The sequence below is a fragment of the Notolepis coatsorum genome, assembly GCF_963971535.1.
Source record: "Notolepis coatsorum genome assembly, chromosome: 14".
NCBI classification, from domain to species: domain Eukaryota; kingdom Metazoa; phylum Chordata; class Actinopteri; order Aulopiformes; family Paralepididae; genus Notolepis; species Notolepis coatsorum.
The window spans coordinates 115,090,785-115,104,414 of record NC_140178.1 but is presented as its reverse complement, the minus strand read 5'-3'; the positions used below and the strand labels follow the sequence as shown (position 1 = coordinate 115,104,414).

General features: G+C 40.5%; 1 protein-coding gene across 2 annotated transcripts in view; it reads left to right on the top strand.

Moving 5' to 3' along the window:
- Positions 1 to 281: 281 nt before the first annotated feature.
- The window catches only part of LOC311240837 (zinc finger BED domain-containing protein 4-like), a 29,026-nt gene continuing 15,677 nt past the window's right edge, over positions 282 to 13,630 (top strand). For both annotated transcript variants that reach the window (XM_084329432.1, XM_084329431.1), the window contains exons 1-4: positions 282 to 412; positions 1,551 to 1,656; positions 5,517 to 5,699; positions 7,165 to 7,314. In XM_084329432.1, coding sequence (XP_084185558.1) covers positions 302 to 412; positions 1,551 to 1,656; positions 5,517 to 5,699; positions 7,165 to 7,314 — 550 coding nt within the window. In that variant the 5' untranslated portion in view covers positions 282 to 301. The remainder of the gene's footprint in view (positions 413 to 1,550; positions 1,657 to 5,516; positions 5,700 to 7,164; positions 7,315 to 13,630) is intronic.

Here is a 13,630-nt window from a genome sequence, read left to right as displayed (position 1 = left end):
TCAATGCCGTTCACACCAACAGCAAACCGCACCATGCTCCACTTTGAAAGGGACCGAGTCCCAACTTTTCAAGAGGACCATGGTTCGGTTGTTTGGTCCTCACAATAGTTTGGTTTGTGTTCACACTTCTCCAAACGAAACGGACTATTGATTTAAAGGGACCATCATGGTTCACTTAAAACGGACCAAAACAGGGTAGGTGTGAACGCAACCTACTGATGCAGATATCATCCCTTCTCCTAACTTGTTCCCCCCCTCAGCTCTGGCCGGTCAGAGGGAGCTGGACGACGCCTTGGTCAGCATGTTGGTGGCCGACTGCCACCCCTTCTCTCTGGTGGAGGAGCACGGCTTCTCTGCCTTCATCCACAAACTCAACCCTGACTACACCTTACCATCCAAAACAGCTCTAAAGGTACAGTACACTCAAACTCAACCCTGACTACACCTTACCATCCAAAACAGCTCTAAAGGTACAGTACACTCAAACTCAATCCTGACTACACCTTACCATCCAAAACAGCTCTAAAGGTACAGTACACTCAAACTCAACCCTGACTACACCTTACCATCCAAAACAGCTCTAAAGGTACAGTACACTCAAACTCAACCCTGACTACACCTTACCATCCAAAACAGCTCTAAAGGTACAGTACACTCAAACTCAACCCTGACTACACCTTACCATCCAAAACAGCTCTAAAGGTACAGTACACTCAAACTCAACCCTGACTACACCTTACCATCCAAAACAGCTCTAAAGGTACAGTACACTCAAACTCAACCCTGACTACACCTTACCATCCAAAACAGCTCTAAAGGTACAGTACACTCAAACTCAACTCTGACTACACCTTACCATCCAAAACAGCTCTAAAGGTACAGTACACTCAAACTCAACTATTTCTTGTCTAGAATATTGTCATAAACATATTTGGGTGAACATGTGATTGGACACTCCTGTTCCCCATACGTTATGCTCATTCTCCGGAGATGGATCGGTGTGTGTGGAGATTGGAAGTAACATCACTTCATCTATAAAGCTATACACACTGCTTTATGCAATCTTAAGATATTAAGATATTCAGAATCCCATTCAGATTGTTTTATTGTCAATCTTTTGCCGTTGACTAAAAACACACTTCTTCAATCAATATCTGAAATGAAAAAATATATATAATAATAAAAACACTAACCTTCTACTGTCTTATACTATCATGCACTCTACCTACTATACTAATAATGTCTTTACTACTATGCACTCAACACTGCAGCACCCAAGTTAAGGTGCTGGTTCACACAAGTAATGAAAAAGAAACACAATATCACAATACTATACAAATAAAAAAGTTTCAGCACTGTTTGAGCACAGTCATCTTGTACAGACGGGGGGGGGGGGGGGGGGGGGTTCCACCCCATTGACTGCATTGGTTAGTGGCTAACTAGCTGGAAAAAGAGAGAGAGAGAGAGAAAAAAAATCACAACCTTCCCTTTTAAAATATCACGTCCAGATGTTCACCACTGACCACATGTGGTGTCTGTATCTTTTAAAGGCCAGTGTCGCCGCCCAGTTTGATGTCATCAGAGACGGTGTGATGTCAGAGGTGGAGAGGGCGGAGTCTATCAGTCTGTCATCAGAGGTCTGGACCACTGCAGACGGTGAGAACAGAAACTGTGTGAGATGGACATGTTTTAACTGTTCCAGTTGTAGCATTACAAATTATATATATATTAGTGCTGTCAAACGATTAAAATATTTAACTCGATTAATCGCATGATTGTCCATAGTTAACTCGCGATTAATCGCAAATTAATCGCATTTTAATTTTTAATTTCTTTTTTTTACCTTAAACAGATCTTTTTCAAGTTCCAAGTTTTAATACTCTTATCAACATGCGAGTCAACAAATGCTTGCTTTGTGCAGCCATTTAACACAAAAGGATGACCCTCATGCATTGCAAATTTGCATCAAATTCAAAACAGAGTGATGCACAAAATAACTTAAAAGAAAATAATAATTTAAAACAATGAATAAAGTGTGCATGAAATAATAGGGGAAAGAAAACGTTAGGAACTTGTTACATTCACACACACAAGGGCTGATTAATCACACACACCCCTCTCTCCCTCACACACACACTCTCCCAGCTCTTTTTCTCTTTTGCCCCTTCCTCATCTCTCTCACCCCCCTCTCTCTCTATATCTCACACACACATACACACACACACACACACACACACACACACACACACACACACACACACACACACACACACTTCAGAAACAAACATAGTATCAATGAGAGCATCAATAATACACCTGAGTGAAGTCTAGTAAAAAATGTTTTTTTTTTTTTTTTCTTTTTAGTTAATCTTGAGTTAAAAAAATTTGTGGCATTAATAGAATCAGGCGTTAACGCGATATTAACGCGATATATTTGACAGCCTTAACACTTTAACTGCCAGGAAACGCTTTACAGCGTCATTCCCGGCCATGCTCAAGTTGCCGAGGACGCTTTACAGCGTCTTTAATATCAATATTTCAAAAATCTGGGATCGGATTCATATTTCCCCTCCGCTGGCCTGAGATCCACCAGGAGGACCCACTGAGCTCTCTGGCGGTTCAGGAGCGCCATCTGGTGGCCGATCGGCGCAATCGCTTAACAGGAAGTGCAGTAGAGGTTGTGCTGGTCGGCCATATTACTTCCGGGCACTCGCTATAGGTCCCGGGACTCGATACTAACTGCTATTATCAACATTTGACCCACATTAGATGATTGGTATAACGCTGCCCACGGAATTATAAACGCCCCCTAGCCCATCCGGTCAACATCAGATGACGTGTAGTAACTTCTAGAAGTACGTCTAGTTGGAATTTTTTATATTGCGCTGATTGCCATACAACTGTATTGCATCATCAATATAATGCATTTGGGGCTATAGATCACGTTCTGGAGAAAGCTGCAGAAAGAGATGAAAACATACTTATACATTAGACCATACTTTACTATGAATATGTGAATGAAAACGTTGCTACACAATGAACAATACATATAGGACTTTGAATGGGCCCTAATAATGGCAATGTAGCAATAGAATTTAAAAAGTTATAGCCCTGCAAAGAAGGGGACTTTCTCCATAGACAAATAGAGCCGGCAACCTACGGTTGATAATGAATCTAACCCATGGCACCCAAAGTGTTATATATATATATATATATATATATATATATATATATATATATATATATATATATATTAGGGCTGTCAGTTTATCGCGTTAATTAGATTAATTAATTACACGGCAAATTATCGTGTTATGAAAATTAACTCAAAATGAATACCTTTTTTTATTTATTTTTATTTAAATATCTTTCAATCTCATTCATTCCATAAGAACGTAGAATACACATTTACAGACTTTCTTTTTAATATGGGCCATTTGCATGTTCTAGGTATCTGATTCTAGGGACATGGGAATGTATTCCCAGTGTCAGAAATACTGTGTCTGTTACTAGGCTTGAGTAAATTGTAATGAACCAAATGAGAATATCAATTCAAATTATTTTTAAATCTTTGACTGTGAATAACACCATGCTCAAATTGACCAGACCTGAAAAATCTAAGCAAATGAATAAATGGAAGATGATTAAACAGAAGGTTTTGTATACAGTACTGAATTCTGCCATCCGGACACATGCAATTTGAAATATGATTATAGAATATCAGGCCTAAAATGGTTATGCGATAAAAATGCGATTAATTAGATTAATTAATTACAAATCCTGTAATTAATTAGATAACTTTTTTTAATCGCCTGACAGCACTAATATATATCCTCTATATATAATATATATATATTAGGCCTGTCCCCGACTAAGGATTTGTATAGTCGACTTTGATTGGCCCAAATTTGCAAATTGGCCAAAAATATTTTGGTTTTTGTCATTCCATTTGGGCTGTGGGGGGTGCTTAATGTCTGAAGGAGTCGACGGAAGGCTTCTTCTCCTCTGCGAAAGCATGCAATTGGTCCACTGATGGATACATCTTGATTTTGTCTAGTGTGTTCATTAGACGGGTGAAATCCTCTTTCTGTGCCTGTTTTCTTAGGCAGTTAGCCTCGCCATTAGCTTTAGCTGCGCTTCTTGGCCTTCTTGCTTTTGGAAAGAATGATATATAAATAAAATAAAAAGATTATATACTATATATATATATATATATATATATATTATTTTTTTGACTAATACTTTTTTTTTGTGACTAGGTTGGCAGTCGATTACGGCTCCTTTCGGTCGATTAGTCGACTATTCGGCTAGTCGAGGTCAGCCCTAATATATATATATATATATATATATATATATATATATATATATATATATATATATATATATATATATATATATATATATATATATATATATATATTAAGGCTGTCAAATATATCGCGTTAACTCCCGATTCTATTAATGCCACTAATTTTTTTAACTCAAGATTAACTAAAAATTTTTTTTTTTTTTTTTTACTAGACTTCACTCAGGTGTATTATTGATGCTCTCATTGATACTATGTGTGTGTGTGTGTGTGTGTGTGTGTGTGTGTGTGTGTGTGTGTGTGTGTGTGTGTGTGTGTGTGTGTGTGTGTGTGTGTGTGTGTGTGTGTGTGTGTGTGTGTGTGTGTGTGTGTGTGTGTGTGTGTGTGTGTGTGTGTGTGTGTGTGTGTGTGTGTGTGTGTGTGTGTGTGAGATATAGAGAGAGAGGGGGGTGAGAGAGATGAGGAAGGGGCAAAAGAGAAAAAGAGCTGGGAGAGTGTGTGTGTGAGGGAGAGAGGGGGGTGTGTGATTAATCAGCCCATGTGTGTGTGAATGTAACAAGTTCCTAACGTTTTCTTTCCCCTATTATTTCATGCACACTTTATTCATTGTTTTAAATTATTATTTTCTTTTAAGTTATTTTGTGCATCACTCTGTTTTGAATTTGATGCAAATTTGCAATGCATGAGGGTCATCCTTTTGTGTTAAATGGCTGCACAAAGCAAGCATTTGTTGACTCGCATGTTGATAAGAGTATTAAAACTTGGAACTTGAAAAAGATCTGTTTAAGGTATAAAAAAAAATTAAAAATAAAAATGCGATTAATTTGCGATTAATCGCGAGTTAACTATGGACAATCATGCGATTAATCGAGTTAAATATTTTAATCGTTTGACAGCACTAATATATATATATATATATTCACACATATTCTATCTCTCTCTATATATAGAGAGTGCATGTCAGTGAGACACACTAACATTAACCCTTTCCCTACCACACTACAGAAGGTTAACCGTTTACTATCACACTACAGACGGTTCCATCTGTAGTGTGATAGTAAAGGGGTAACCTTCTGTACTGTGGTAGGGAAAGGGTTAACCTGCTGTTGTGTGGCAGTGAAAGGGTTAACCTTCTGTATGGTCACAGTGAAAGGGTTAACAGTTTGGCAGTGTGGCAGTGAAAGGGTTAATATTGTCCTCCTCCTCCCAGGTGAGACACTGGTCTCCGTGACGGGTCACATGGTCTCAGAGGAAGGTCCGCTGAAGACGTTCCTGTTGGGAGTCTGTTCTCTGCCAGACGACCACCAGCCCAGTCAGCTGGAGGACTCCAGGAACCAGCTGCTGGCAGCATGGGCCGTACACAGCAAAGTAGTGGCTCTGATCACAGAACCAGGTGGAAATATACATATAAATATACTTATAAATATACATATATACATATACTGCTGGCAGCCTGGGCCGTGCACAGCAAAGTAATGGCTCTGATCACAGAACCAGGTGGAAATATTATATACATATAAATATATTTATAAATATACATATAAATATACATATACTGCTGGTAGCCTGGGCCATACACAGCAAAGTAGTGGCTCTGATCACAGAACCAGGTGGAAATATACATATAAATATACTTATAAATATACATATATATACATATACTGCTGGCAGCCTGGGCCGTGCACAGCAAAGTAGTGGCTCTGATCACAGAACCAGGTGGAAATATACATATAAATATATTTATAAATATACATATAAATATACATATACTGCTGGCAGCCTGGGCCGTGCACAGCAAAGTAGTGGCTCTGATCACAGAACCAGGTGGAAATATTATATGCATATAATTATATTTATAACTATACATATAAATATACATATACTGCTGGTAGCTTGGGCCATACACAGCAAAGTAGTGGCTCTGATCACAGAACCAGGTGGAAATATTATATGCATATAATTATATTTATAACCATACATATAAATATACATATACTGCTGGTAGCTTGGGCCATACACAGCAAAGTAGTGGCTCTGATCACAGAACCAGGTGGAAATATTATATACATATAAATATATTTATAACTATACATATAAATATACATATAAATATACATATAAATATACATATACTGCTGGTAGCCTGGGCCATACACAGCAAAGTAGTGGCTCTGATCACAGAACCAGGTGGAAATATACATATAAATATATATATACATACAGTATATACATATACTACTGGCAGCCTGGACCATACACAGCAAAGTAGTGGCTCTGATCACAGAACCAGGTACAAATATAGTGATTTATATGAATGGGAAAATGAATGGGACTCATGAGTGATTAATGTGAACATGAATGGGACTGTATGAGCGATTCATGTGAAAATGAATGGGACTCTGTCTCTGTGCCAATTTGTAACTGATCTCTCTCTCTCTCCCTCTCTCTCTGTCTCTCTCTATCTCTGTCTCTCCCTCTGTCTCTCTCTATCTCTGTCTCTCTCTATCTCTGTCTCTCCCTCTGTCTCTCTCTCTCTGTCTCTCTCTCTCTCTCTCTCTCTCTCTCTGTCTCTGTCTCTGTCTCTCTCTCTGTCTGTCTCTCTCTCTGTCTCTCTCCCTCTGTCTCTATCTCTCTCTCTCCGTCTCCCTCTCTCTTTCTCCCTCTCTCTCCCTCTCTCTCTCTGTCTCTCTCTCTCTCTCTGCCTCTCTCTCTCCCTCTCCATCTCTCTCTCCCTCTCTCTCTCTCCCTCTCTCTCGGTCTCTCTCTTTCTCTCTCTCCCTCTCCATCTATCTCTGTCTCTCTGTCTCTCTCCCTCTCCGTCTCTCTCTCTTTCTCTCTCTCTCTCTCTCTCTCTGCAGACCTGTGTAGTAGCATGTCCTCCAGGCTTCAGAAGCTAGGCGTGCTGGAGATGCCGTCTTTAGTCGTGGTCTTAAACCAGGCCTTACTCAGAGCCATAGAGGCCACCCAGGACATCCAGGAGATCAGGACGCGTGCCAGAAATATAACAGGTAGCTACACACACACTTTATATTGTATTTATACTGTATTTATATAGGCCTGTCGCGATAAGCAATAAATCTATTTATCGCGCGATAATGAAAATGAATGTGATGATTTTGACGGGCGCGATTAATTGCTATTTGCGTGTTTGTTTTAATGAGGCGGAAACCAGAACCTCTTGTCAGTCATTCTAGTCTGTGTGTGGGGAGGCGGGGCCGCTAGCGTTACTACAGAGGTTGGCTGTGATCTGCCCGCATGCAGGCAGGCACGAGAGCAAAGCTTGCGTCACATCACGGCATGGCAATCTCACGACATCCCTTGTCTATTATTGCTTTTATACAGCAGGATGAATACAGACAATTCTAGGGTCTTTTATCTCAATTTCAGTGAACTTGGCCCTACCCCATTCGAAATGCGTTCCGCGGCCCATGCTACAGAGTACAGCACGAGAGCTCCTGTGAGCACCATGCGTATCCGCGAGCCACAGTAAACAAACGCGAGCCACAGTGTGGGGTGACCAGGGCCCTATTCCCCGTACCTGGTTCAACTAAGTCGATCAAGAGTCCCATTATCCAGATTCAATTAACCCGATGTTTGAATCCGGGATTTTCCTGTTCCTCGAACGCTGATTCAGTCTCGTTCATTTGAACCAGACTTGAGACTCAGGATAATTGCGCGCGGCCGCTTCAGCTGAAAAGACAGCAGATGTCGATCGCAGAAATCCTGATTTTCTAACGGCATTGATTGATTGATTGATTTAAAACTTTATTAACAGATTGCAGAATGGGTACAATGCAGTACGGCTCAATAGCCTCGCCGACAAGTTAAATGCATAATCTATAGGCTAATTTTAAGTCCCTCATTACCCCAATCAATCAGATTATATTTCTTTAAACGTGCCTGCTGGCAGTAGGCTTATGGATTGAATAATCAAATGAGATCTTGCTAGCGAAAATAATTAGTTCAACTCTTTCAGAATAACGATATGGCTCTCTTATCCATTGATGGATGTATGGTGGATGTTTTATTTATCTGGCACTGTGGTGTGGCATGACCCGCGTTCGAATCCCCCTTTTTCAATTTTTTGTTTTTCTTTTTGCAATGTAAATGCTTCAATTTGGTGCACTTTGAGAGCTATATAAAGAATGACATCCTCAATGCATGTAGATTTATAATATTTTAACTTAAAACTAGGCTACTTTTGCGTATATTCATTAATATTATATTCCAAAAAAATTATATAGTTAACGCGGGGTTTCGAACTAGGGTTGTCCGCTTGACAGGAGTGAGCACTAGCCGTTGCACCACTGTGCCAGACGGGATATATCAATTGTGTATCCGTCAATGGACAAGAGACCCGTGTTTAGAATATTCTTCTTTTGAATGAAGTTTTATCTCTTTATTCTCAAATGCATTAATGTGACGTCAACGGCTCATTCAATTGCTCAAATCCGTCAAACAGCGCATCTCATCAGACATTTTAATCCCAGTTACAATATCACAATAACGTGTGAGTGATGATACAATTCAACAATCCTCAGATTCCTCGTAATTCATAATCCACAAAGACTACAATCCACGCATAGACACTTCAATTTTATGCTTGAATGAAACACAATCCGGGCGCTCTGTTAAGCAAATCTACAGCGGAGAATATATGAAACTAATCAGAGCCAAACGGCCGATAGGTTTCATTCATTAAAAATATCCCCGCAGGATTCACATTTGCAATTATTTTATTTAGGACAAAGTAAATCTATAGGCTGAATATGATTTATTATCAGCATTTAGTTCTATTATTATACATTTCAAAAGCCCCCTCTAGGAAAACGAAGTACAAAAACATAATTTAGAATGGTATAATGGGATCTAGACTGTGAGAAATATTTCAGGAAGCGAGCTGGCATTTCTTTGCGCGGGCGTGGCCATGGTTCATCCAGCTAACTGAACTTAACCCTGCTCCGGACCAGGTTCAAACTTTCTGATCTGTTACCATGGTGATTTAGAAAATCCGACTTCGGGGAACGGAAAGGTCCGGCTTAAGTCAAGCTATGCTGAAAATTATCCGGCTAACTCAGTTAGCCAGGTACGGGGAACGGGGCCCAGGTGTCCCGCGGTAACCGCAAAAAAAAAAGTTCGAATGCATTTATTTCTGTAGTAGTCTATTCTGTATAGCCTATAGCATCTAGTCTAAATGTCTATCTTTAGAGGACGACTTTGCAGCAGGAATATTGTTTGGGATTCAGCAAGCACGCATTTGTTATTGAAAGTGAAACACAGACAAATAGGCTATACTGAACACTGTTTATTGACACTTGCAAGAACACAGAACAAATGTGAAACTTGAAACTAAATGTGCATAATATAACAACAGAAACCGTTAGTAAATACAAATAAATCCTAAAGTGCACATTCGTTGTGGCAATTTATTGAATAAAGGCCACTCGTTTAAAAAACTAAAAACAATAATGAAATAATACAAGGTCTAACCAATTAAATGAAAAGCCATTTTTGCATTTATTCTCTAAATTTGAGCCGCTCTCAATTTATTCTCTCAATTTTTGCCCATATACGTAAAATACGCACGCAGCCACTTATAGTTATTCTGAGACTATAATTAATCTGTATCTGGATAACCAAGGCACAGATTTTGTCGTGGCAGGTAGCGTTTTGTCAGGAAAATTTATATCTATACTGGTGTATTTTTCCTCCACGAAAAATGGAGCCTCGAATAATTATTATTGCCCATAGACGTAAAATACGCTGTAAAAGTTAAGCTAAAAACGGCGACAATGCCACTTATTTCAAATACGTTCTTTTTTTTATCTACTTTTTTTCGCATTTTCTATTTTTCTCCCATCCCAATTTCATATTGTCCAATTCTACCCTCCCCTGTCTTGAACGCTGTTAGGCCATGCCTCCCACAGGTCGGCTGCAATGTGGACCAAGCCTTGCATCATGTGTCCCCTCCGGTACACGAGGAGGCAGCTGTTGCATCTTTTCACTTGAACAGCGCAATCTCTCAGCGGCGAGGGTCTGCGTGGGAGGGACACGCCGCCCTCGTTGCTTCCCGATTCTGCTGTGCAGGCGCACCAACCGTCTCTCTCTCTCTCTCTCTTTTTTTTTTTTGCCTGAGTATTTAAACCCTGCACGCACGGCTCGGATCGTCCCAGAAAAGAAACTACACCATTCCCAATGGGGTGCAATACCAGCTGGAAGGCGTAGGCGGCGGTATTTGCCCTTTTGCGAGCTCAGACCCATTCCCAACGATAACATGAGGCTGGATGGATGAAAATGAATGGATATCGCTAATAAAAGAAATAACTATTAAAACCTGACTATCAGGGCTCCAGACTAACTTTTTTCACCACCGTCTCAGAACCGTCCCGAAATACAGTTTTAACCGTCCCAAAGTGAATGTAAACCGTCCCAAAAAAATGTAAATATATATATCTATCAACGTCGATTTTTATCATATGGGGACATATTTTGTGCTGATAATGGCACAGAGGGTGAGACCAACTGTGTACCTTAACTTTTGATTATTGTAAGCACAAAGATAATAAGCAGCTATAACTAGAACGTGTCGATAACATACAGTTCCAATAGACTAACATTACACTTCTGTGATTTAAATGTGTCCTTACCTTAGACTCAGGGGTTGTATTGTTGGATGCAGTTCCCTGTTGGTAATCTTTTTTAAATAAATATATATATTATATAATTATACTTGTAGTTGTATTATCTGCGAGACATCGCCACCACGCAACAAGTCAAAATGCTCACTATCTGCAAACAGCTCCACTGTCTGTGTGTATACTCTGCTTTGGTCAAATCACATTCAGCATTGCCATCTTCGCAGTGTTGTTATGAAGCATGATAGCTAATTAGCTAATGTTCAGCTGCAAAAGTGAATACTTGACTGTGTAGTTTTGTTTAAACAGTAACGTTAGCTCACGAGCGATAGCTAGTTAGCCAACGCTAGCCAGCACTTGCGAAAATGAATGCCAAACTGATATCAGACGTTGTTATCAGGAGCTATCAGTAGTAGGGATGCACCGAATGGGAAATTCTTGGCCGAAACCGATACCGAAAATAGGAAACAGTTGGCCGAAAACCGAATGCCGAAAGGCCGAAAATGATTAATATAAATATATATATATATATTTTTTTTTAGCTACCTGATTATGGCAAAAGACATGATTATGGCTAAACTTAACTTAAATAATATTAATAATCACTATTATGTGCCCATAAAACATTTATTCAGCACTTTTGAATGCATACATTAATTCCAGACTGTTAAGACTAAAAGACTTACAATGATTGATGACGACTTCCTGTCCTCGCATTTCCATTTCCGGTTTAACGATAATACATTTTCAACAACAGATTGCTGCTAATTAAACACTTCATTTAAACGGAGTAACGTTAACGTTATGTCGAGTTCATACGTGTTGTGTAGTATGAACTCGTCATAACGTTAACATTACTCAGTGTCCACTGTTGCTGCCACCGTTGCGTCGCAGATGGATGGTACACTGTTAGCTCCGTAGCTAATCCGAAAGCCGAAAGAGCCTTTTTAACCATTTTCGGCCGATAATTTTCGGTAGCCGAATTTTCGGTGCATCCCTAATCAGTAGCTAGATAACATTAGACAACGCCTCATGTATTAAACAAAAGTGAATAGATGACTGGGCCATTTTGTTTAAAGGGGACATGTACTGCTATTCCTAGCACTATTTGGGCAACTTTACACAATTCCTGTTAGTCTATTGAAGACATCTGTAAGGTTTTTTTCAAAAAAATGCATTGTTTTATATTTCGACTGGTAGACAGAGAGAGATAGAGAGAGAGAGAGAGAGGGGGGGGGGGGGTGCGAGAGAGAGAGAGAGAGAAAAAAGACAGGCCGTCTCTTCCTTTCGTTTTTTCTCTCCCTGCGGCAGCTTGTGGGGGGGGCCTCCCTTCCTCCCCTCTCCCGTGTGGCGCAGCAGGCCCCCCCCCCCCCCCCAAGTGCTCCCTCCCTCTCTCTCTCTGTCTCTCCCTCTCTCTCTCTGTCTCTCCCTCTCTCTCTCTGTCTCTCTCTCTCCCTCCAGAGTATGCAGAGGTGTCAGGTTTCACTGCCTCGCAGTATGAGGAAGTGGTTTTCCACTCGCTGTCTAGTCTATGTAGATTGTGGGCGGGCATTAGCTACAACCACAGAGCCAATCACATCACTGTCTTCTACCCAGAGCCTGAATGACGTGACTCAGGCCTTCAAATCAGGATGGACTAATTTACTGGAGCAGGAAATTATCTGAGCTGAATCAGAGCAATCCGCCAATATGGTTTGTGACATTGATACTAACTCCTATTACTATAATACAATGCTAGAGACTGAAAAATGACATTTATAGTACATGTCCCCTTTAATGCTTGTTATGTTGAAAGAGGAGCTCTGAGGTGCTCATCCACTCGACTCTTGCGTGGTAAGGGTTTGTTGACATGCCATGGGTCTGGGAGGGGGAGGAGGAGGAGGAGGGCCAAGACGTGCAGCAGCAGCAGCTGTGTGGCTGTGAGAGAAGAGCGAGTGAACCTAGTGTGGTTTGCTGATGAGAATGGTGGGCAGGAGCTGCAGCTGGATTAGCATATCGCTGCGTTGGGAGGCGGAGATAGTCATTGGATTCGGCCAATCACGCAACATTTAGCCCCACATGATAATGTTGCCGTCTCTCTGTCAACTAACAGTCAGCACGAGACACGCACCGTTTGACAGCAATATATGCGCGCACTCGGCAGTCGGCTAATTGAAATTTCCTGTGAAAAAAATAAATCCTCTTCGTCCCGTTTGTGTCCCGGCAAGGATTTCTGTTTGTCCCAAATAATTTTTTATCGTCCAGGGGACGACGGGACGCCGTTAGTCCTGAGCCCTGCCGACTATACTCGTGATTGGCGCTGAGCGGTCGGCGAGTTAACCCGACTAATGAGTTAAGACTTTATTAAGACTTTATTAGGACTGTATTAAGACTGTATTAAGACTATTAAGACTGTATTAAGACTGTATTAAGACTTTTTTAAGACTGTATTAAGACAGTATTAAGACTTTATTAAGACTGTATTAAGACTATTAAGACTTTATTAAGACAGTATTAAGACCTTATTAACACATTGGTCGCCATGAACGGCGTAAGTCATTATTGCCCACCATGCATTGAACGCCAACAACGGCGTAAATCGTTTTTGGGATCAATATAAAAAAAATTCGCCATGGCATTCATAATTCATCCAGCCTCCCTCCGGACTGCAGCGGCACCCTGTATGAGATTGCAACGCCTCAATACCGCC